Below are 26,628 nucleotides of genomic sequence, written 5' to 3'. Positions count from 1 at the left end.
TGTTATTTTTCTTTTTAGTTGAGCAGGATCATGGTCATATCAGTATAACCAGAAAAGTTTCAAGATCAACATCATTCATCTGTCTCCTTTTCTTAAGGCATCATATGCAAAATTGTAGCTTTGTAAAAATAACATTTTAAAAATAAATATTCAGACTGTAACAATGCTACTTAGGTTAGTCTCTTGTGCTGTTTTTGCACATGTAGATTATTCTCTCCTAACTCAACTTTTTATCATACCAGATTGTGCCTACCTGGCTATGTTTGAAGGGAGCAAGGGTGAATAATACTGGAGAAAGGAAGGAGGTGAAAGCAGCAAAATTGTAGGGAGAACTGTTGTAAAAGAAAGAGGGAAACTTTAGAATATTAATTTAAACAACTATTTTCTTTTCTTTTTCATTTTTTGTAACAAGGTGATGGGCCATACCTTCAAATTGTTGAACAACCTAAGCAGGTAAGAGAAGACCACTGAAGTTTTGAAACAACAAAAGGAACATAGGAAACTGCCTTTTAACGAGTCAGACCATTGGTTCCTCTAGCTCAGTATTGCCCACACTGATTGGTAGGACTCTACAGGATTTCAGACAGGATTCTCTTCTAGCCCTGCTTGGAGATGCTGAGGATTGAACCTGGGACATTTACTTTTTGCTCACCATAGTGGCAACTTTTGACAGTACATTTTTTATGATTCTCATTTTTTACAGATGGTTAGTTGATCTTAAGACCCAATGGTAGTTCAGAAGTAATGCCAAACTACGGCTCAGCAGTTTGTGAACAAGCAGTCAGGAGCTCCAGACTTGCATGCTCCCTCTCCCAATTCTTATTCAAAGTATCCGTGTCCCATCCTATAGCAGAGATTTCAGGGCACCTTACATATCCCAGTTCCTTACACTTGGTTTTGCTTTTACCATCTGGCAATGTATGTTTTGTTTGCCTGCAAACTAGGATTGAATTGTGTTTCTCAGTCCTGATATGCACAGTAGAGGCAAACCATATTTTGTTTCAAACCAAAAATAGTGGCAGGAAATTATCACATATAAAGTACGGGAGAACACTGTTGCCCATGATATCTAACTACTTGCTCTTATTTATTTATTTATTGAATTTATTAGTTGCCCATCTGGCTGGTTATCCAGCCACTCTGAGCAACGTACAAAATAAAACATCCAAATACATTAAAACATTTAAAATCTCAAACCAGAATAATAAAACCTAACTCATATTGTCAGAACAAAATTCAGCATTTTTAAATACTTTAAGGACTTAGGAAACTGCCTGATAAGAACTCAGGCGGTTGGTCCTTCTTGCTGAGTATCATCTGGTATGACTGGCAGTGGCTCTCTATGATCTCAAACGTCTTTCCCACCATTCACCACCTGCTCCTTTTAATTGGAGATGCCTGGGCTTGAACCTGGAATCTGCTGCATGCAAAGTATGTTTCTTTGCCCCTCTCCATTACTATTGGTGTTGTTGTTATTATATTATTAATAATAAATATTTATATCCCACCCTTCCTCCCAAAGGAACCCAGGGTGGCATGATGTCTGCACCATAGTGACATAGCCACATGGCCGAATAAGAATTTAATTTCAAGGATAAACAAACAGGAGACTCTGCTATTGTTTCCTTACAATTATGGAAAATTTATGCCACAAGTCTTATAGCATACAAATGAACTCTTACAAAAGCAACTGTCTTTGTAAGATGAGTTATCAATCACTGTGGGTATGCCTCCAGCCCTCATGAAGGTTGACACAGATGCATAATTAAAGCAGGCAGTGCTTGAACAGATCTAGCATTGTCATAAAAGATTAACCTGTGCACCTGGTAAGTCCTGCATCATAGCTTTAATGCCTCATTCTGAAATTGTATCTTACAAATTGCCCCAGTGGTTCTTCATGCACATGTAAAGCATGGTTGCCTTGGTTTAGTATGCTGAAACATTTGCAGCAACTTTTGAGTGAAAGTCAAACATTACATCCATTGTAATGTTAATGGAAAAAGTTTTAGACAGAATAGTTGGTGCTTAGGCTTTGAGGCTGATTACTCATTTTGAGAGCAGTAGTATGAGTAGGATGGCTAGCTGTGAATTGAAAATTGTTTGAATTTGAGACATATTAGTAGTGTGTAGCCTGCTTATTTGTTTTAGATACAGTGCCATATCATATCAAGGTTTTGGGTAGGTTAGAAGATATCCTCCCTCTCTAGGATGCACACCTTCACGTGGTGAGGGGGTTTGAGAGTGTTGAAGAAGATGAGAGCAATGCCATCAGGAATCTAGACCAAGAGGCTAGACTCCTAGCAGGTGCACCCAAGACAGAATGGTCAAAGCTGAGACACCAGACTAAGTTGCATCCAAACTCAGAGGAAGGCAATGGTAAACCACCTCTGAATATCTCTTACAACAAAAACCCTATGAACATAGTATCCAAAATGCTACATGAGATAGTGCTGGAAGATGAGACCCCCAGGTCAGAAGGCACTCACTGAGCTACTGGGGAAGAACAAAGGACAAGGTCGAGTAGCATTGTGACTAATGCCTAGGCTTAATTTCAACATCAGAAAATGGTGGCTTTGAGATTTTGCAGTTTGCCTGGTCTTGGCAACAATCAAGAGGAATACTGCAACCAGGAGCTTGAAACCCAAGAATGTAGCCACAAGAAAGTGAAGATTGATTTGAGCATCTGATGGGGTGCTATGGTATGAAGCAGTGCAGCGAGCCAGCAACAGGGCGACTTTGAGGGGGAGGCAAGAGGACTGTGGGCTGCTGCCGCTATCATCACCGCCGCCATCCAGAAGCCCCGTGGCTTTTCAATGGAGGAGCAGCCCGGCCTGCAGCAGCAGCACTCGCTGTCACCGCCACCGCCACAGCACCACCACTACCACCGCTACTATTACAACCAACACCACCAGCAGTACTTGGCCGAGGGCAGCGGGCCCGGTAAGGCCCAGCTGCAGCAGAAGGCACCCCTGCAAGCAGTCAAGCCTCCAGCCTCCACAGCACGAAGTGCCCGTCAAGAAAGCAGCCCTGCAGTGTAGGTTAGCTGGAGGAAAGATGATGGTCCCAAGGTCATCTAGGGAGCTGAGTGGGGACTTGAACCTGGGGTTCCCCAGTACTTTCGATTTAACTAATAACTTCTTCAGATTGGAACCCTGGGTTCTCCCTGCTTTTAATTAACAATATTATGATAATGTTATTTGTTATTTAATTTAATTTTTGTAAATTATATTGTTCTTATTGTATTTTTATTGTATTTTATACCTGTGTTTATTTTTCTTTGTAAGCCGCCTTGAGGGCCTTTGGCCAAAAGGCGGGGTATAAATAAAATTTAGTAATAATAAAAATAATGACGCAGCTGGGTCAAAGCTGAAAGGAAGCCCAGAGGCTGATGCACACAGATGCGAAAGGAGAGTCCGGAATTGTATGACGCACACAGTAGGAACATGAAATGTGAGAAGCATGAACCAGGGAAAATTAGAAATTGTCAAACAAGAAATGGAACGTATCAACATTACATTACGTGGCATGAGTGAATTAACATGGACGGGAATGGGACATTTTCAATCAGGCAACTACAAAATATTTTATGCAGGAAATAAGAAATTAAGAAGAAATGGGGTTGCCTTAATAGTGAGAAGTGATGTAGCAAAAGCAATTAGGAGCTATAACACAAGGTCTGAGTGAGTGATATCAATGAGATTAAATGGGAAACCTATTAACATAACCACCATTCAAGTCTATGCTCCAACAGGAAACACAGAAGAGGAATTCGAGAGATTTTACACAGAAGTACAGGAAGAAATTGATCACACACCAAAACAAGATGTGCTGATAATCATGGGAGACTGGAATGCGAAAGTAGGGAACAGAGAAGAACTAGGAATTGTGGGGAAATTGGGCTTAGGAGACAGAAGTGAAGCAGGAGACTTATTGAATTCTGTGAAGCCAGTAATTTGTTTCTTGCTAACACATTTTTTGAGCAATCGAAAAGACGACTGTACACATGGACATCACCAAATGGTCAATATAGGAATCAAATTGATTATATAATTGGTAGCAGAAGATGGTGAAATTCCATACTTTCTACAAAAAGAAGACCAGGAGCAGACTGCAGTACAGATCATGAACTGGTCGTATTGAAAATCAGAGTAAAGCTAAAGAAGACCAACAAAAGCAATCATAATACCAAAATACAATTTAAATAACATCCCAGAAGAATATAAAGATCAAATAAGGAACAGATTTGAGGCTTTAAACCTAGTTGACAGAGAACCAGAAGAACTATGGAGTGAAGTCAGAGACATTATCAGGGAAGAATGCGAAAAGACAATACCTCTATTTAAAAAGAGAGAAAAACCTCAATGGATGACTGAAGAAACTGTTAAAATGATTAAAGAGAGAAGTAAAGCAAAAGCAAAAGGAGATAGAAACACAGTCAGAACCCTAAATGTAACAATACAGCGACTAGTATGTAGGGACAAAGAGAACTATTACAATATTTTATTTATTTATTTGATTTATTATTTGATTTATATCCCGCCCTTCCTCCCAGCAGGAGCCCAGGGCGGCAAACAGAAGCACTAAAAACACATCAAAACATCATAAAAACAGACCTTAAAATACACCAAAACAAAATAAGTTTTAAAAATGTTTTTTAAAAGCTTTTAAAACATCTTTTGAAAAGGGTTAAAAACATATTGTTTTAAAAAAAACATATTAAAAGGCAATTCCAACACAGACGTAGACTGAGATAGGTCTCAACGTAAAAGGCTTGTTCAAAGAGGAAAGTCTTCAAAAGGCCCGAAAAGATAACAGAGATGACGCCTGCCTAATATTTAAGGGGAGGGAATTCCACAGGATAGGTGTCGCCACACTAAAGCTCCATTTCCTATGTTGTGCGGAATGGACCTCCTGATAAGATGGTATCTGCAGGAGGCCCTCACATGCAGAGCGCAGTGATCTAGTGGGTATATAAGGGGTATCCTAGTCCCAAGTTGTATAGGGCTTTGTACACCAAAACTACAACTTTGAATTTGTCCCGGTAGCAAATGGGCAGCCAATAGTTATTGTATAGAAATAGGAGAGGACAACAAAAACGTAGAACAAGAGCCCTATTCCAAAAGATTAGAGAAATGAAAGGGAAATTTAAACCAAGAGTAGGGATGTTGAATAAGCAACAGTGGTACACACTGACTGACCGAGATGAAATAAAAGAAAGATGGAAGCAATACACTGAAGAACTCTGTAAAAGAGATGCCAGGATGACAGATTCATTCATGGAGGAACCGTATGATGAAGAACCAGAAAATTTTAGAATGTGAGGTGAAAGCTGCTCTTAAAATACTGGGAAGAAACAACTCACCAGGAACAGATGGCGTACCAATAGTTACTACAAGCTACTGAGACTGAATCTGTCCAAATTTTGACAAAAATCTGTCAAGAAATATGGAAAACTAAACAATGGCCCACAGGCTGGAAGTGTTCAATATACATCCCAATTTCAAAAAAAGGCTATCCCAGGGAATGGAGTAATTATCAAACTATTGCCTTAATACCCATGCAAGTAAAGTAATGCTCAAGATTCTACAACAAAGGCTCTTACCATATATGGATCAAGAAATGCCAGATGTCCAAGCTGGATTTAGAAAGGGAAGAGGCACCAGAGATCATATCACAAACATACGTTGGATAATGGAACGAACCAAGGAATTTCAGAAGAAAATCACCCTGTGCTTTATAGATTACAGCAAAGCCTTTGACTGTGTAGATCAGCCTTTCCCAACCAGTGTGCCTCCAGATGTTGTTGGACCACAACTCCCATCAGCCTCAGCCAGCACTGCCAGTGGTCAGGAAAGATGGGAATTGTGGCCCAACAAAATCTGGAGGCACGCTTGTTGGGAAAGGCTGGTGTAGATCATGAAAGAGTATGGAATGCTTTAAAAGAAATGCATGTAATTGTCCTAATGCTCAACCTATACTGTGGACAAGAGGCTACTATAAGGACAGAATATGGAGAAACCGAATGGTTCCCCATCGGAAAGGATGTGAGACAGAGGTGTATTTTATCACCCTATTTATATAATCTATACGCAGAACATATCATACGGAAAGTGGGATTGGTGTGAAAATTGAAGGGAGAAATATCAATAATTTAAGATACGCAGACGATACCATACTACTAGGAGAAACCAGTCATGATTTGAAACAAATGCTGATGAAAGTTAAAGAGGAAAGCACAAAAGCAGGACTAGAGCTGAACATCAAGAAGACTAAAGTAATTACAACAGAAGATTTATGTAACTTAAAGTTGACAATGAGGACATTGAACTTGTAAAGGATTATCAATACCTTGGCACAGTCATTAACCAAAATGGAGACCATAGTCAAGAAATTGGAAGAAGGCTAGGACTGGGGTGGGCAGCTGTGAGAGAACTAGAAAAAGTCCTCAAATGCAAAGAGCTCACCTTGCTGCCCACAGCAATGCCTTGAAAGTATCATTTTAAAAGCTCTGCTTTACAGAATCCCATTGGTCACAATCCCAGGATAAGTCCTCCTTTTCCAGAGACTTTGCTGAATCCATTCTGTACAGTGTTATATAAAGGTCATTTTTTCTGGCCAAAATTGTGATCTAGAATTTATAATACTATGGTATATTATCTAGGGATGATCATGGCACCATATCAAGAAATAACAATAATTCCAAAATGGGTAGCATTCAAAAGCTGGATGCCTTCCATCATTGGCAATCCATGTAACTTTGACAATTTACCTTTGATTTCAGGATAGTATAGAAAAGGCTTTGGTTCACTTGTCTCTAGATTCAATTTTCGCGGTAGCTGGACAAAAACAGATGCAGGTTTCGTGATATTGACGTCTCGGTACTTTGGTGTTTTGAATACTATAGCAAACTGTAGGTGAACATTGAATAGGTGATCAGAGACAGTTTATATAATTTGTCACATGCACATCCTTTTCTCCAAAGACCACAGAGCAGTATCTGTCTATACATTGCTGATTATTTCTGTGGAGCAATGGGAGGGTTTCTTCTTTACTGCTAATGTGACAATTTCATTTATTTATTTATTGCATTTGTATACCGCCCCATAGCCAAAGCTCTCTGGGTGGTTTACAACAATTGAAAACATTAAAAACAAATATATACATTTAAAAACACATTTTAAAAAAGCAATTTAAAAACATATGCTAAAATGCCTGGGAGAAGAGGAACGTCTTGACCTGGCACCAAAAAGATAAGTGTTGGCACCAGGTGCACCTCATCAAGGAGATCATTCCATAATTTGGGGGCCATCACTGAGAAGGCCCTCTCCCTTGTTGCCAGACTCCATTCCATCGGGTATTGTGGTCCCAAGCCGTGTAAGGCTTTATAGGTTAAAACCAGCACCTTGAATCGAGCTCGGAAACATAAAGGCAGCCAATGCAAGTGGGCCAGAATCGGTTTTACATGTTCGAACCCTCTGGTCCCTGTTACCAATCTGGACGCTGCATTTTGCACAGGCTGCAGTTTCCGAACCTTCTTCAAAGGCAGCCCCACGTAGAGCGCATTGCAGTAATCTAACTTGGAAGTTACCAGAGCATGGACAACTGAAGCCAGGTTATCCCTGTCCAGATAGGGGCGTAGCTGGGCCACCAACCGAAGTTGGTAGAAGGCACTCCATGCTACCAAGACAATGTGAGCCTCATGTGACAGCGATGTTTCTAGGAGAACCCACAAGCTACGACCCTGCTCCTTGACTTCCGGGAAGGGTGACTTAGCCTGTGCCTGCTTTTGAGACGGGCTCCTGCCTCAAAAGAAGCTTATTCAGATATATCAGTCAGTTTTTTCTTTTTTTTTTGACTGATTAAACTTCTCCCGGGTAGGGAGAAACGAAGAGATTAACCTCAAAGCCTATTTTTGTTGGGACGACCAGATCTCATTAATTTATGGGACGAGGTCCAGCCGACGAAGGTGGGACGGATTTTCAACAGCAAGCTCTATCTGTTAAAGCGAACGTTCATCTTATCTTCTAAGAGAGAACGCACTAACAGGCAAGCACCCTTCTTTCTATATTTTTCTTTTACTTGACTTAAATTGTTGCTGTTTAAAAGAGATTTGCCAGATTGATCGGTTTTTGACATCTCACTGGGGAGCCGTAACTTCTCTCTGCTACGCACTAATTAATAGCTTATCTCTGTTTTTGTTGCAAAAAGCTGTCCTGGATTTGCATTCTAAAGATACACACAGAAGAGGGATTTCTATTCCAGATTTTTATTTTGAAAAATATTATACTGTTTTGAGACTACTCTCTTTTTGGTCTATTTTATTTTGACGAATCTGTTTCTTGACGATTGCCATTAATTGCTTCGATCCTGGGAACTGCATTTTGTTTACTTAACTATTGGAGAGATAAGGCTGTCTGCTCTGTTTATACTGTGATGTCACCAAGTTTGGAGTATTAACCCAATTGTTGCTGAAATAAGAAGTGGTTTTCCTATATTTTTCTTTTAAAATGGCAATTAAGAAAGTGGCTGAGAATCTGGAAATAACTATGTTTCAGAGAATAATGAATGAGATTGAGATAACGAAAATTGAATTGAGTAAAATGAAGCAGGAGATTAAAGATATAAGGGTCCCTGTGAGAGAGGTGACCCTGGAAGGGGTCCCTGTGAGAGAGGAGACCCCGGAGATTGGAATAGGGGTCCCTGTGAGAGAGGAGACCCTGGAGACTGGAATAGGGGTCCCTGTGAGAGAGGAGATCCCGGAGATTGGAATAAACGTGGAACAGGAACAAGATTTGGAGTCTATGGACTTTAGAAATAAAATCTATTGTTTGGAACTCAATGTTATCTCTGAAGAAATTAATGAAGATTCTAGAGATAAAGTTATCAATGGCATGGATTATCTTCTGGACTGGAATGATGTGATGGAGCCCAATATAGAGAAAATCTATGGAATTAACTGCAGCCATGTGACAATGGAAAAACTTTTAAGAGATGACCCAGTGTATTTTGAAAAAAAGAACAGAGATATGATTTTACAGCAGTATTTCAGCAACTTATTCAGAATGGATGGCAAGAAAATATTTGGGATAGAGGTAATTCCCATCAGACTCTTATTATATGACTATGGCTTTGACAGCAAGATTATTATGGAATACTGATAATGGAAGATTGGATATTGAAATTACTGGACTTAACAAGACTACTGAAGATAGAAGATGGAAAATGGAACTAATAGAGATAATAGAACAATGGCTACTGAAATTACTGAACCTAACAGATTCTGATGTGATGGATTAATTGAAATGTTTATTTTGACTATGGTTATGACAATAAGATTATCATAATTAGTAATGAGATGGATTAATCGATATGCTTATCTGGAAAAAAAAAATTGATAGATATATTTCTTAAAGAATTGAAACCTCTCTTTGACTTTTTGTGGAAAGAATAAAGTAATGTTTATGAGATTTGATGATTAAGTAAGATAACTACTGGAGGAAAGTGATTTTATAATATGACTTAAGAGACAGGATTGCTATATATTATAGACTTATAACTGATTTGATCTTTGACAAATGGGAAGTCAATATTTTACTCTTTATTTTATTTTTTTTTGTTTGTTTGTTTTTTTTTTTTTCTTCTTTTCTTTTTTTCTTTTTGTTTAACTATTTTTGATTTTGTTTTTTGTCTTTGAATGTTTTATGATTTTGTCTTGTATGTTTTATGAAAATCTGAATAAAAATTATTGAAAAAAAAAAAAAAAAAAAAAGCTACGACCCTGCTCCTTCAGGGGTAGTGCAACCCCATCCAGGACAGGTTGGACATCCACCATCTAGTCAGAAGAACCACCCACTAGCAGCATCTCAGTCTTGTCTGGATTGAGCCTCAGTTTATTAGCCCTCATCCAGTCCATTGTCACAGCCAGGCACCGGTTCAGCACATTGACACCCTCACCTGAAGAAGATGAAAAGGAGAAATAGAGCTGTGTGGAATCAGCATACTGATGGCAACGCACTCCAAAACTCCTGATGACCGCACCCAATGGCTTCATATAGATGTTGAACAGCATGGGGGACAGCACTAACCCCTGTGGAACCCCATACTGGAGAGTCCAGGTTGCCGAGCAATGTTTCCCAAGCACCACCTTCTGGAGGCGACCCGCCAAGTAGGAGCGGAACCACCGCCATGCAGTCCCTCCCACTCCTAACTCAGCCAGTCTTCCCAGAAGGATACCATGGTTGATGGTATCGAAAGCCACTGAGAGATCAAGGAGAATCAACAGAGTCACACTCCCCTGTCTCTCTCCCAACAGAGGTCATCATACAGGGCGACCAAGGCTATTTCCATGCCAAAACCAGGCCTGAAACCCTACTGAAAGAGTGTCTGGAGTTGGCCTGCTACCACTCGTTCAAGGACCTTGCCCAGGAATGGAACATTTCCTACCGGCCTATAGTTATAAAAATTTTCTGGGTCCAAGGAGGGTCTCTTCAGGAGTGGTCTCACTACAGCCTTTCAGGCAGCCAGGGACCACCCCCTCTCGCAGAGAGGCATTAATCACATCCCTGGCCCAGCCAGCTGTTCCATCCCTGCTAGCTTTTATTAGCCATAGTGGTCGAATAAACTGATTATTCTATTCTATTTATTAGCCAAGAAGGGCAAGGATCCAGCACAGAAGTGGCTGCATGAACTTGTCCAAGCACCTTGTCAACGTCCTCAAGCTGTACCAACTGAAACTCATCCAAGAAATCGGGACAAGGCTGTGCTCTGGATCCCCGCTTAATTCACCTGCTATAACACTAGAGTCTAAGTTCTGGCAGATGCTAAAGATTTTATCCTGGAAGTGCCTAGCAAATTCATTACAGCGGGCCTCAAATGGTTCTACCATGTCCTTGGTGCCAGCGTGTAATACCCCCCCGGACAATTCTGAAGAGCTCCGCTGGGTGGCAGATTGATGATTTGGTAGTGGCAGCAAGATATTGGCTTCTTGCTGCCCTCACTGCCCCTAAATACAGTTTACCATAGGCATTTACCAGTGTGTAATTGCATGCACTAGGAGTTCATCTCCATCTGCACTCAAGATGTATCACTGAACACTAAAGTCAGGATCATTCAGACCCGATCTCTATGTACGGATGAGAAAGTTGGACTGAGGAAAAAAGAAGATAAGAGAAAAATCAACTCATTTGAAATGTGGTGTTGGAGGAGAGCTTTGAGCATACCATGGACTGCGAAAAAGACAAATAATTGGGTGTTAGAACAAATTAAACCAGAACTACCATTAGAAGCTAAAATGATGAAACTGAAGTTATCATACTTTGGACACATCATAAGAAGACATGATTCACTAGGAAAGACAATAATGCTGGGAAAAACAGAAGGGAGGCCAAACAAGAGATGGATCGATTCCATAAAGGAAGCCACAGACGTGAACTTACAAGATCTGAACAGGGTGATTTATAACAGATGCTTTTGGAGATCACTGATTCATAGGGTCGCCATAAATCATAGTTGACTTGAAGGCACATAACAACAACAACAAAGAATATATCCTTCTGTCATCGCAACAATTTTGGGAGGTGTGTTGAGCTGAAAGCAAGTAATTTACTCATGGATGAGATAGGGGTAGCAGTGTGTTGAAGCACAAACGACAGTGATTTCACACTGGGCATTTACTAAGGAATAGCCACATTTTGTTCCCTTGTTTTTTATAATGAACAAAACATCCTGGTCCCTGTTCAGCTTCCATTTTTTTCAAACTTCAGAAAACCAACCTTTTTTTAATACATTGGAAAAGCTACACAACCTGTCCACATTTAAATGATCCATCGCACAGCTATACTGTGGGTTTGAGGCTGGTTATGGCCTGTATAAATTGTTCCAGTGGTTTCCTCCTCTGATCTATCATCCAGAGCTCCTCTCTAGGAATCAACTCATATCACTTTACTCCTTCCGTTTTCAAATATCATTGTCTTTGTATCTATTTAATTTTTCCTTTCCCTTTTTGCCCCTAAATTACAGCAGTGGGGCTGGGGAATCATAATTGGGAATGCAGCAAATGGAAGGAGTCATTTTCCCCATGCCATGGTCCCAGTGATAATCATCCCCCCCTTCAACATCTGGGGGGGTTGAAACATGTTCAGTTTACCTGAGCAATGTGAACTGGTGTAAGACAGATAGTAATACAAAGGTGTGTAAGACACCTCCCAAAGGATATTGATAGATTTGTAGAGCTCATTTTAAAAATATACACATTGCAATATGATGGTCACATCTGTGTCTAGCATATAATATCTTAAAACTCTTACGTAATTCCCACAGCTTTATGAATCTGGTACAGTATCTGATACATTGTATCACTAAACCTCTAAGAACATAATAGCCCTGTTGGATAAGTCCTGCATTCTGTTCCCATTGTAGCCAGCCAGATCGTACTCTGTCTCCTCTTACAGATAAAAAAGGATAGTATAATGTTGCGAACCTGCCGTTCACCAGGGATTATCCCTCCTGACATTCCATGCTTCATTCAGGAACTCCCCACCCAGCAGGATGCTTGCCTCAGCCTGGGTCAGATATGCTTTCTGCACCACAAGCTTCAGCCCTTCCACCTTTTGTCCCATCCAAAAGGTGACCACTGGTGTGCCCTGTTAGCACAATAGGATGTAGGTACAGGAACTGAATAGGACCCTGATATGGTAGCACACATGACCAGGCAGACCCGCAGGAATTTAAATGAACAAAATAACTTTATTAAAATACAAGATTTTAAACAGTATATTGATGTTTATTGATTATTATTATTATTATAACTGTCTTTTTATTCAAACATCCCTTAGAACTCTCACACACCCCTCTCACCTGGCAGTCTTACATCACTCGTATTCCCAGGCATTCTGTTAACTCCTTCAAACCTGTAACACATTTAATAACAGTTCCCAACAAGTGGTTTCGTTACATATAACAGTAAGGAAAATGTGTTTAAAGTTGAGTTGAGATAAAATTTATAAGAAAACATTTTTCTGAGAAAATGTCTAAGATTTTTCATTTTCTAACTTCCCTAGAAAAAAGCCACTCTACAGAGTTGTCTTCTAATATTGCTCACCATTATTTATTTGTTTATTGTGGTGGCTGCCATTCTTCTCCCTTCCCCCTAATAGTGCTCAGAACAACACTAGGTCTGGGACATTGTGGAGGATACAAAATGGTGGACAGCCCGCCCAATGCAGTTGCTGCTTTTGCTACTTGCAGCAGCAAAAATTGTGGGGGCAAAGAAAGAAACTGTCTACTGCTAATGGTGAGCTGCATCCGAAAGAAATGGTAGGGGATTTTTTTTCGCTCACAAGAAATTAAATAAAATGATCCCCAATTTCTCTGCCCACAAAATAGGGTGGAGAATTTCAAGGGGCCATTTGTGCACACCTCCAGTTTAAAGGGTTCGTTGTTCCTTTAACTTTCACGTAATACCATGCTACTTAAAATAATGTGATAGGTTTTCTTGCCAGGTGTCAGAATTAAGGGGAGACAGTTCAACAGTTTGCTGTTTTCCTTTCAGAAAAAAACTTGAGAGCCAGAAGCTGTTATTTGTTATATCTCGGCTATCTTCCAGTCTTACTGCTAAGGCTTTTCCTCCCCTAACTACATTGTAGCTTATAGCTATTCGGTGAACAAAAACAGTCCTGAAGAAAAAAGTGAGAACTTTCGTGCTGAATTATTGCATTTATTAATGGGGTTCATCCTCAAATAAGAATTGTTTAAAAAATAAATATATGAACACCTTGCTGCAGTATTTTAGTATTAAAATGTCACTCCTGTCTGTAAGTTGAATTGTCTGTTTACACTTTCCATTAATTAAATTCTTACAAAGGTGTCATATTGTGATGGTAATGCATGCGATATTTCAGTACAGTACAGCTGTAATTGTACTGTAATGTTTTAGGCAGGAGCAGAATGAGAGGACTTCATGATAATTTTAGTCTTGTTTTGTTTTAAAACTATTATTGATATCAAAATTAATTAATGTCAAACAGAACACAAATTCATAACACATCAGTCTCTTTTACAAATACAATGGGCAATATCCAAAGAAGCAGACCCGGTATTGCAATGATTTCCATTTGTGGAATAGAATTTCCTCCCTCTGACCCCCCCCCCGCAGTTCCCCGCACCATCCCCAGATTTCTGAGGGTGCAAGGAGAGGGAGGGGAAGTTCCATTGCATAGCTAAAAGTCCTTGCACTGTTGGATCTACTCTGCTGAATACTGCATAATATTCATAACAGTATTTAAAATACAGCTCATTCTTAACAGCTTTTCCCTAAATCATTATTCCAGAGATGTATATTTTTAGGACCCACCCTATTTTGTGATTTTAGATTGTTTTTAATAAAGTATTTTAAAGTTGTTGCAATCCGCCCTGGGGCCTTTGGGTGAATGGCAGGTAATAAATGTGTAATAACAATAAATCAGCTGTCTTTTAGTCCTGCTTAAAAAATACTCCATGAATTTTATGCAGTTCATAATTTATTGTATTTTAAACAATGTTTATTGTATGTTGTTGCATTTGTTTTATTATATTACCCACCCTGCGATCACTGTGTGATGAAGGATGGAACAGAAATTCAATAAATATAGAGGCAGAGAAATCTGAAAAATACTGTTTATTCACTTGCCCAGTGTATTAAAGAAGATGGGGTTCTGTGAAACATTCATTTATTAACCCTTTTAAAACTGATCTTCTTAGAGGGGGTTTCGCTTCCGATATGTTTGTGAAGGACCATCGCATGGTGGACTTCCTGGAGCTTCTAGTGAAAAGAACAAAAAATCATATCCACAAGTTAAAGTAAGTTCATAATTTACTTGCCATTTATTATGATGATTATGAGTAATACACCATCAGTTTGTGCTTACAGCAGCCTTCTCCAACCTGGTGCTCTCTAGATGTTGGACTCTCATCAGTCTTAGCCACCATGGCCAATGGTGAAGAGTGTTGGGAGTTGGGGTCAAAACTTCTGGAAGATATTTGGTTGGGAAGGCTGGTTTACAGCAGGGGTGGACAGAGGTAGATCAGGATCTGCTGGCAGATCTCTGGATGATTAGCTTGGAAAGGCTTCTGAGTCACAATTAGCCGGCAGCTACTAAAAAGTTTTTCCCCTTTCTGTTAGGTTGCTGAAAAATAATGCCAGGGTGGGGGAATCAGGAGTCAATTTTTGTGCGAAGACTTGTGAGCTTGGTTCTGGTACTGATCTGTTAAAAATATGTTTTTTAAGATGTTTTGATTTTAATATGTTTTTAATGCTTTATCATTTGTTTGCTCCCTTTGGGAAGAAGGGCAGGATATAAATTTAAATAAATAATAAGTAGTAGTAGTAGTAGTAGTAGTAGTATCTGCTCATTTACAAATGTATAATTTGAGCAAGTGGTGAGCAAACTGACACAAGTAGGCAATGATATTTCCAAAGCGTCTTGTTCCAAGAGTTATGGAAACCAATTCCAAAAACTTAGAGCTGCTTTTTCTTTATCTTAATTTTAAAAATTCCTTTTGGGAATTTCTGGCACACATCTTTTTTTCCCCCAATCTGGCATTTTACAGCCCCTGGCCCACCTTGTAAATAGATATGATATTCCAGGCTGGCTTTTTGGACAAAGGGGAGCTTTAAAGGCTCATATACCACTTTGTGTGATATACATCTTCAACAGCACTTTACAGTCTTCACTGTAGTCATCCACCCAAACTGTATCTCTCCAGTATTTTGATTCTGTAGACAAGAATCCCAAAGTCCTAAACTGGTTGTTGAGACTAGATGGGCAAATCTGTCAATTTCGGTTTCTCATTTTTCCAATTTTAATTTCTGTTCTCTATATTTCTAAATCAGTTTATAATTTATTAATTTATTTTAAAGTCCCCATAAAAATTCATACTTTAATGCAGATTTCTCCTAATGTATACTTGTTTGTATGCTATTTTGTCTAATACAGACATTGCAAAGCAATTTTCCCTAATACATTACATTTTTATATATTATTTTCACTAATATGTATTTTTATGCACACTTTACTCAACTGTATACATTTTGTATGTTACTTGGTTGGAGAACGGCACTGTAGGGTTAAGAGAAATGTGAATTGCAAAGAATGTGTTTTAGTTCACAGATTGTTTTGGAAAGTGCAAATTACGTAACTCCACTTTTAAATGTGAAGTGAATCGCATTTTCCCCTATCCCTAATTGACACAATGGCCTCGTTCTCACTGAGGTGGTAAGCCTATGTCTGGACTGTATCACTTCAGTCTACATAACTTCATGTTGTTCATAAAACTTTGTCTCCCTATGAAAAACAAAAATATTAGCCAGTTGGGAAGAAGGGTAGTCTAGAAACCTTCTCCCTTACATCTAATAGGGTTTTTTTTTTTTACGTGCAGAGAATATTTTATTTCATTTTGTATGTAGGAGCATTTAGTTATTAGAGCTCCTGCCTGCCTAAAGTGGTAGAGCCCAGATAGAGGTTTAACATATCCAGTGAGAACTAGTCCTGTGATGTATAAATTTGAACCACGTATTTCAGTGGTAACCCAAACCTTAGTTTGGAATGCACACCCAATGTTTCTTGTTCTCTTTTACATATTTTGGCTACTATTGGGATGGAGTGCCATGTTTCATAGTGTCCTGTGCAGGGCCGGCTCCAGGAATGCCAGGGCCCTTGGGCATCAGCTTGCCCTGGGCCCCGGCGTGCGTGTGTGAGCGCATGCACGCACGCACACGTGCCCCCCACGCCCCCCCACCTACCTGTCTGCTGTCTTTTACCATTGCCCTTAACGAAGATGGCTGCCACGGTTTCCCTAAGGGGATGATGCCTCTGCCACCATCTTTGTTGATGGCATGCGTGCATGCTATGTGCATGCATCTCTGCCATCAACCAAGATGGTGGCAGGGGCTTCAGTACCTTAGGCCGCCATCTTCGTTAAGGTAAAACAGTAACGGTAAAAGACAGCAGACAGGTAAGTGGGGGGACGTGGACTACGGAAGGGGAGCGGAGGGGCGGCTGAGGGGCCCCCTGTAGCTCCAGGGGCCGTCGGGCCAGTGCCCCACCTGGCCACCCTTTAGAACCGGCCCTGGTCCTGTGTCTCAATGAAGAACTGGGCCACAAGCAACTCAAGGCCATCTTGTAGAAGACGGTCTCTCCTGAAGGTGTTGATATATCATTGGTGGTGGCTCAAAGCTTATTTGAGGGTACACCCCCCAAGTAGTTATTTTCTAAACATTTTGGCTATTGTCAGCATTATTATATCATATGTATTTTATTATATTTTATTTATATTGGTTATTATTGAAACACCCAAAAACACAGAAGTTGATATAAATCTTTTTTATTATTTGATTTATATCCCACCCTTCCTCCCAGCAGGAGCCCAGGGAGGCAAACAAGAGCGCTAAAAAACACATCAAAACATCATACAAACAGACCTTAAATCTTATGGATGTAGATGTCACAGTTCTTGAGATAGGTGCTGCAGGAAGATGACTGGTGGCTATTTTGGAAAATGGCTTCCACAGGCTTATGCCAACCTGCAAATGATGTCTACTCAATTTTTAAGTGTAATTTTATTTAATAAATTTTTATACCGCCTTTCAAAAATAAAATGCTTCACAAGGCAGGGGTTTTGTTTTCATTCCAAACTATGTCTTTGTGTCATCCATGTCAAAATTGCCCACAGTAATGATATTCCTACAGAAGTCTTTTTACAGGGACAGGTCTGTAAGGAGAGCTGAGGCCTGCTCCATCTGCCTTATCTCATTGCACTCTGTTGCTGCAGAAACACTTCTCTCCAGTATGGCTCCCGTACCAGAAATAAATCAGGCTAGAGAGACAAGTGCCTCAAGTAGAATGCAATGAGGTAAGGCTCCCAGCTGCCCTCAACCAACATACCTTTTTGTTTTTAAAAAATTGAGACTCCCACCTTTCCCTCTTTATATCTGAACGGGGCTTGATATGTGAATAAACAAACAGCTATCTCGTTTGGCCTTTAGTGTGTTTTCTAGAGCTCATTGGTAAATAAACCATAAATTTGTGTAAATGAACTTTGAACTGGGTCTCTTTGAAAATATAACACAAAAATGTTGTCATTATGTTCGTGGAAAGGGGCTAAGGTATGGGTTTTGCGTTTGTGTGTTACCCTTATTAACATTTCACCCATTTCATATTTTATCATAGTTTTATTCTTTAGGCTACAGTCCAGTGTTTACTCACCTGGGGAGTCCCATTGAACTCAGTTGGGTTTACTTCTGAGTAGACAGGTATAGGATTCCAGTGTCAATCTTTTTATTTTTATCTGAAGTGATCTTTTTCATTGACTTAATTTTTTGCTCTTCTTGAATCTTCGCATGGCAACACCAGTTAGGAGAGGCTGGCAGAGAAATATGGGGAAGTTCCTCAAGGCTACTTTACTGGCTTGTTAGTGCCTGCTCTTGATTTCAAGTTTAGCCAAAGGGAAAGAGAAATATTTTCCATTCAGCTCTCCTCCTATTGGCCCACCCCCACCCCAGGTGCTTGTTTTTCATGAATGGCAAGATCTCCAGTACATTTTAACACACTGTTCTAACTGATAGTTAGTCAGTGTGGCCTTTGGGGTAAAATGTATTTCACCCCTTAAGGAACTGGAGAATTTTTTCTTATTGGTATATTTCTGAGGAGCAATTTGTTTATCCTCTGATGCTACTTCACACAGTACCATCAGTCTTCCAGGTTAGATTTAGGTGACATTACTTCAGTCAAGAGCTTGGAGGGGATATCTTTATATAAACATCTTGGGTTTTGTCATTACAACAACACTACCTGACAGACAATATGGAGCTCATTCACACTGGAGTTGAGCTCTGTTTTAAAGACGAAACTTTTTCCATTGCAATGGGAGTTTAAAGATGACTCTTCTTAGCTTCCAATCATTGTTTTCCATTCATACTGAAGTGAAAGAGTCAATCATGCAACTTCCTAATGACCACGCCCTGTTAAAGTCAAACTATCACTTCTTCCGGTTACCTTGGCAACCGAGCATGCTCAGTTTGTTCCAGAGTAAGTTTCATTTAAAAAAGGAAAAAATCCTCAAGTTTTGATTATTTGTATTTTCAGAATCCAGCAGAAATACAAATATTTGTTTGAACAATGTTATGCTTTTTTGTACAAGTTAGGGGGGAAAGAAAAAAAAGCACCATTTGCAGCAGGCTTGCAGAATGGGAGCCAGCAGGAAATAACATAACAAAGGGGGGAGGAGGGAGTGGGATGGACTCACAAAAGCATCGGAGCTGAGCGTCTACAAGCCCCTAGAGATATGAAGCTCAGACGGTTTTTCCTTCCCTTTTCGGATTACACTTGGATTTATTTGCTGAGGATTAAAAGCTGAAAGCACTGGGACACCTTCCCTTTGCCTCCTACATCATGTAATTTCTGCAAATTAAATGGCTATGCAAGTAGAACCCATCTCACATTAAATCGCCATGTGAACTGGCCCATGTATGCAATAGCAGGTCCCATTCTAGACATTGTTAGGGAAGTGTGTGCAACAAATCTCAAGAGTAAAATGGGAGCAATCAGATAAGGAGAATTTTTTTTGTGTTGAAGACGTATCCAAAGGTACTTACAACCTTGGCTTCTGCTCGTTGTTTGTCTGGAGATAAACAAACCTCCAGCTTGTTGGTTTGCATGTAACATGAAGTTATTTAGTTTGTTTTCTCCCCAGTGCAACAACAACAGGAGCAGGTGAGGAGCAAAGTGGGGGACTTCAATAATGTGCACCCACATACTGCTTGTTCACATTAAACCTTAGTTTAATAATTATGGTTTGATGTGATGTGCGAACTAGACTGGATACAGTCACAAAGAGTTGGGGGTGGGTGGGAAGGAACCATAGGGAGCTGTCTTATACTGAGTCAGATCATTGGTCCATCTAGCTCAGTATTATCTACACTGTTTGGTAGCGGCTCTCCAGGATTTCAGATGTGGATCTCTCCCAGCCCTACCTGGAGATGCTGGGGATTGAGCCTCAGACCTTCTGGGTTGTATTCAAGTAAGTCATACTTGGAGTAGGCCATTGGAAAAAAAATATTTAAGTTAGTCATGTTTATTGATTTCAGCAGGTCTGTTCTGAGTATGACTTAATTGGAAACAACCTTCTGGTTGCAAAACAGATGCTCTACTACTGAATCACGACCCCTACCCAAACAGATGCTGGTGCTGACTAGACATTATCCACAACATTATCCATGAACATGGCCTAAAGAAGAATAATGTCTGGTTCCCTCCTCTATTTTAACATCTAGCAAACAAGTTTAGGGAAAGCAGACTATTTAACACCTTTACTTTAAATCTTGTGAGGATTGTGTAAAATAATTTTTTGTTCCCAATTATCTCTTTGGTTTTTGAAGTAATCAAAGTATAAAATAGGGATTTATCCTATATTATTTGTAAGTTCAAGAAGTTCCCAAGGCAGCTTATGAAAATTTAAAATTACAGTAACATTAACAGAAAACATAAAAACACCACAGTATAAAAAGATCGATATAAAATTGTCAGCAGAACTATAAACAAACACAAAGCAGCTTAAGAGCAATGTAAGAAGGCTTAAAAGCCAGGGAAAATAAAAAGCATTTGCCTGCCATCAAAATGAGATCAAGGTATGTGATAGACTGAGCCTCCTAGCAGAGAATGTTCTAGTCAGAGTGCCCACTACCAAGTAGGTCCTTTTCTCTGTAGGCAGGTGGGGAGAGAAGAGCCTTTGTTGAAGACCTTGATCAGGCACATACAGAGATAAGCAGACCTTCAGATATCCCAGTCTTAATCCATGAAAGACTTTAAAGGTCAAGGGGGGGAGGGGAACTAGGAGCCAGTGCAGTTGGAGAAGTATGGGTGTAATGTGATAACACCCAATTCCTGTTAACAGCATTGCAACTGTATTTTAGACTGATTGTAGTTTCTGAACTGTCTTCAAAGTCAACCCCATGTATTATGCATTACAGTAATCTAATTTGGAAATTACTGGGACATAGTTTACTAAGGCCAGGTTATTTCTGTCTAGAAAGACTCAAAACTGTTGCAGCAGTCTAAGCTACTAGAAGGCACTCCATGCTACTGAGGCAACTTGTACCTCCAGTAACAAAGATGGATGGACAAACAGCCCAGATTGCAAACTTGTTACTTCATGGGGTGTGCAACCCTGTCTAGTATAGGGTGAACACCAGTAACTTGGGCAGATTTCTACCCATGACTTCTGCCTTGTCTGGATTGAGCTTCAGGTTATTGTCCCTCTTTGTCCCCTTTGTGGGCAAGGTGCTCCAGCAGTTAGTTGCTATACAACTCCATATACTCTTGAATGAGATTGGGTTTCCTCCATCCATTTCAGATTGGGCAGATCCTACTACTCCTACATTTTTCATTTATTTATAAAATGTATAGACCACTTTTCACCACCAAGTAATTTGAAAACTGTTTGCAATTAGAACAAAAAACAATAACAGTTCAAACATTAAAACCAGCAGAAGTACAATAATACATAAGGTACTGTACTAAAACTGCATTCTCCAAAAGCCTGTGAGAACAGGGAATTCCACAGTTGGGGTGCAGTTACCAAGAAGGTCCTATCCTGTGTCCCCACACTGAGGAACACTCACTGGTGGTACAATGAGAAGGGCCCCCAGCTAATCTAGCAGCTCAAGCTAGCTGGGAATGGAGAGAGGCACTTTATCAAATACCTAGGTTCTCAGTCATGCAGAGATTTATAACTTAGACATAATACTTTAAATTGTGCTTGGTAACATATAGGTAGCTAACGCAGATGCCTCACCTTAGGTGTTATATGACATTGCACTGAAGTGGCAGCAAGCAATCTAGTTCTGCACTAGTTGTCTTCAAGGGTGGCTCCATGTAGAGTGCATTACAGTAATCAATATAGGTAGTTACTAGAGTGTGCAAAACCATGACCAAAGTATCTCAGTCTAGGAACAGCTACAGATGGCAGATTAGCCTTAGCTAGAAGTAGACATACTTCACTGAAGCCTGTTGGGCTTCCAGTGACAACAATAGATCCAGGAGTGTCTCAGACTAGGTATCTGCTCCTTCAGGGGAAGCGTGACTCCATCCAGATCAGTCTGAATACCCAGTTCCCAGATATGAGACCATTTGCTAACAGCTCCTCCATCTTGTTAGGATTCAGTTTATTGGCCCTCATCCAGTCCATTACTGCCTTCAGGCACCGGTTCAGCAATAGCACAGCTGCATCTTGTTCACAGTATGGAAATATAGACCTGGTATTTATCAGTGCACTGATGGCCCCAGGCCCCAAATCCACTGATGACCATAGCCAGTGGCTTTATATACATGTTAAATAGCACTGCAGACAGAAAAGAACTCTGTAGGACCCCACAGCACTACTGTGCTTTGGGGCCAAGCAGAAGTCATCCATGCTACTCTCTGGAAACTAATGTACTATCCTACCTGTCCACAATGGACATGGTTGTCTGTCTACACATGTAATATCCAATTATTCAATATTGTCCAGGGAATCATGCAATTTCAGCCCATATGCATTGAATTTTACACTCATAGGCTAACTTCTGAAGTGCTGCTCTCCGTGATCATCCAGATCTCAAAGAGTGCTTATCAATGGTTCCTTCTCAAGGTCGGGGAAGGTAACAAGCAGGGTACCGCAAGGCTCAGTCCTGGGCCCAGTGCTTTTCAACATTTGTATTAATGACATAGATGAGGAGGTGCAGGGAATGCATATCAAATTTGCAGATGATACAAAATTGGGAGGGATAGCTAATACCCTGAAAAAAATCAGATTGGACATTAGAAGGAACTTCTTGACAGTAAGGGCAGTTCGGCAATGGAACCGACTGCCTAGGGAGGTGGTGGGATCCCCTTAGCTGGATGTCTGCAAGCAGAGGCTGGACAGCTATCTGCGGGAGATGCTCTAGCTGTGGATTTCCTGCTGTGAGCAGGGGGTTGGACTCAATGGCCTACAAGGCCCCTTCCAACTCTATGATTCTATGAAATGGAAATAGATTGCCTTCAAGTTGATCCTGACTTATGGTGACCTTGTGAATAGGGTTTTCATGGTAAGCGGTATTCAGAGGGGGTTTAACATTGCCTCCCTCTGAGGCTGAGAGGCAGTAACTGGCCCAAGGTCACCCAGTGGGCTTCATGGCTGTGTGGGGATTCGAACCCTGGTCTCCCAGGTCATAGTGCAGCACCTTAACCACTACACCACACTGGCTCTCAATGCCCTAGAGGACAGAAACAAAATTCAAAGGGATCTTGATAGGCTGGAGCACTGGGCTGAAAACAACAGAATGAAATTTAACAGGGATAAGTGCAAAGGTCTACATCTAGCAAAAAAGAAACCAAATGCACAGTTTTAAGATAGGGGATACTCAGCAATGCGGCATGTGAGAAGATCTTGGAATTGTTCATCACAAGCTGAATATAAGTCAACAGTACAATGTGGCTGCAAAAAAAGGCAAATGCTATTTTAGGCTTTAGTAACAGTAGTATAGTTTCCAAACCATGTGAAGTACTAGTTCCCCTCTATTTGTCACTGGTTAGGCCTCATCTTGAGCACTGCATTCAGTTCTGGACACCAAACCTGAAGAAAGATGCGGACAAACTGGAACAGATTCACAGGAAGGCAACAAGAATTGTCAGGAGACTGGAAACAAAGTCCTATGAGGATAGACTGAAAGAACTGGGCATGTTTAGCCTGGAGAAGAGAAGACTGAGGGGAGATATGATAGCACTCAAGTACATGAAAGGTTGTCGCATAGAGGAGGGTCAGGATCTCTTCTCGATGATCCCAGAGTGCAGGACACGGAATAATGGGCTCAAGTTGCAGGAAGCCAGATTTCGACTAGACATCAGGAAAAACTTCCTAACTGCTAGAATGGTACAACAATGGAACCAATTACCCAGGGAGGGGTAGGCTCTCCAACACTGGAGGCATTCAAGAGGCAGCTGGACAGCCACCTGTCAGGTATGCTTGAAGCTGGATTCCTGCATTGAGCAGGTTGTTGGACTCGATGGCCTTGTAGGCCTCTTCCAACTCCAGTGTTCTATGATCTGACTGAAGATATTATCTGAACTGATAACATTGTCATGTGCCTGATAGCAGTTTGTTCCTTGACCAGCCTGGCACTCATCAATCATGTTGTGAAACTTTATTCATTGTTATTGTTTATTATTATTTATTTATACAAACTTATATCCTGCTCTTCCTCCTGGTAGGAGCCCTGAGGCATCTGAATAGCCTTATTCATAATTGTATGGTTTTAAGACTGCTTTGTGTCTATGCTGAGTCCAATCATAAGGCATTCACAAGAAAAGTCACACTCTATGGGTATTTTCCCAGAAATTCTAAGTGAAATGGGAATTCTGCCATTAATTTCAGAAGAATGTGAATTGAATACACAATATCCTTTCACTGCTTTCTGCAATAGGACTCAAGTTGGCCAGCTTGTAGGGCATTCTGGATTTGCTTTTTTGTGTTTTGGTAAACAATATTTGGGATAGTGAAGCCTCTAATATGGATAATATGGCTTAACATATTCAGTTCTACAGGGAACAAAGCAGTTTTCTATCCTGAGGGAAATTTGTCAATTTGGCTTAGGATTAAAGCCGCACACAGGAAATGTCTAATGACTGGTAAAAAGCCCCAAAGGAATCTTAAAGGATGGAAAGCTCAGAGGTGAAGGAAGAGTGTAGAGTAGGCAATATCTGAAGTAAGGGCAGGGGATAATGAAATTTGAGAAAAGGATCCAAGAGAACTGAGACAAAAAAAAGGAGTAACATGAACCCTCTGAAGAAACTTCACAGCAATTAAGCTCAAGAGGGGATTTATGTTGTAGGATAGCCTTTCCCATCCTTTGGGTCCCCAGATGTTGCTGGACTACAATTCCCATCATTCCTGATCATTGGCTATGCTGGCTGACACTGATGGGAGTTATAGGAGGACCCAAAGGTTGGGAAGCCCGCTGAAGGAGAAAGGAACACAAGATGGCTGAAGATGACAGACAAAGTAGGCAGTGGCCTGAGCAGTACATGGTTGAGCCGAAGAGTTGAAGGAAGCAGGTGCTAAGAGGAAAATAGAATTGGACCAAAACTACACACAGTGTCTAGAAACAGGAGGAACTGTGTTATATTGACATGATATCAGACTAGAAATGGGCAGGCAAGAGAGAGGGAAAGGGTGCATAGAGTTACTAGATCAAAACCTCAACAGGGGAATGACTACCTAAAGGCTGCATTCCTATACACAATCCCATACTATTGAAGGAAGGGGGAATGAGATAGGTGCAAAGAAAGTTCAAATTAAAATCTAAGCTGGAGAGTAATTCCAGGATCATAATATTTGAGGTGAGAGTCATAAGCCCCTCTGTCTCTTATTTCCAACCCTGGAAATCCAAGTCTTGGTGACCTCCAAGTAGGGATGGGGGAGAAATCCGATTTCATTCATGTTTAAAGCCCAATCTTATCAAATTTGCATTTTCTGGAACCATATGAGAACTCAAACACAAACATCCCTCAAAATTCACACTTATCTGAATTTTGCAGTATAGTTCTCTAACCAGTCTTTTAAAAACATGTATATATGAGGAAGAAATGTGCTTAGAATGTATTACTGAAAATAACATAAAAATGCATTCTGTTAGAAGAAATTGTTTGCAAAAGTGAACATTAGTCAAATTTGCATGCAAAATTGTATTTAGTATCAGAAATTCACATTAAAATGCTGAAGAATTCTCATGAGGATTTTTTAAGAAAACCAACAATTTGTGAGTTGCTGCAGAAATGTGGATAACTGAATTTAAGGCTGGAAAAATTAGAAACTCAGAGAAGAGAAATCAACAGATCTTTCCATCCCCATTTCCAAATAAGCATGCCTAGGATCGGGCTGTAAGGGATCAAAGGATGAGAAACTCATGACAACATTGGGAAGCATGGACAGGCCTCTTAATTGCTTCCAACGTACCCAAATGCATGCCTATACCTGGTTGTATCTACTCATAAGTGGCAGAGCAAGGAAAACAGGGCTCTCATTAAGTACCTGTGGATCATGCTCATAGTGTGTACAATCAGTTTATTTTGTCATTTATTTATTTCCTTTTTCTTTTCTAATTTTTGATTTTACTATTTGTATGAGTAAACAGAAAAACTAATGGATTTGAAATAAAGTTGAATGCATGAATTGGCAGCCAGCTAGCCAGCTTAAATTGATGGGCTTTGTGTGTGTTGTCTTGTTTATTAAATCTCAATATGATTCAAAGTTATTTTGCTTCCCAACATCCCAATTCTCAAATGCCCTATTTTGCTTCACCCCTACCCTTTTGGTGGGTGCAGCAGGGACCTTTCTGATGGCAAATCCAGTAGAGTTGGGTGGAGGGAAGTGGTTGCCACATCCTAACTCCCTCCACTAGCGTGGATCAGGGGTTAAAATTGCCACTTGGAGTTTTTTTGACTGAAAAAAACCTAACAATAACCCTGTATGGTCTCTAGCTATTGGGTATTTATTACTGTGTTTATATTTAACCACTCTCCTGTCAGAGGCTAAGAAATGGGCTGGGACATCTGGCCATAAACAGGCCAAATTAGACAT

General features: G+C 40.3%; 1 protein-coding gene across 4 annotated transcripts in view; it reads left to right on the top strand.

Annotated features, from left to right (window-relative positions):
• Positions 1 to 26,628, top strand: part of NFKB1 (nuclear factor kappa B subunit 1) — a 112,074-nt gene that overhangs the window by 30,267 nt on the left and 55,179 nt on the right. For all 4 annotated transcript variants that reach the window (XM_061585544.1, XM_061585542.1, XM_061585543.1 and 1 more), the window contains 2 exons: positions 413 to 453; positions 14,737 to 14,835. In XM_061585544.1, coding sequence (XP_061441528.1) covers positions 413 to 453; positions 14,737 to 14,835 — 140 coding nt within the window. The remainder of the gene's footprint in view (positions 1 to 412; positions 454 to 14,736; positions 14,836 to 26,628) is intronic.

The sequence above is a fragment of the Rhineura floridana genome, chromosome 9 (assembly GCF_030035675.1).
Source record: "Rhineura floridana isolate rRhiFlo1 chromosome 9, rRhiFlo1.hap2, whole genome shotgun sequence".
NCBI classification, from domain to species: Eukaryota; Metazoa; Chordata; class Lepidosauria; order Squamata; family Rhineuridae; genus Rhineura; species Rhineura floridana.
This window is presented reverse-complemented; position numbering and strand designations above follow the sequence as displayed.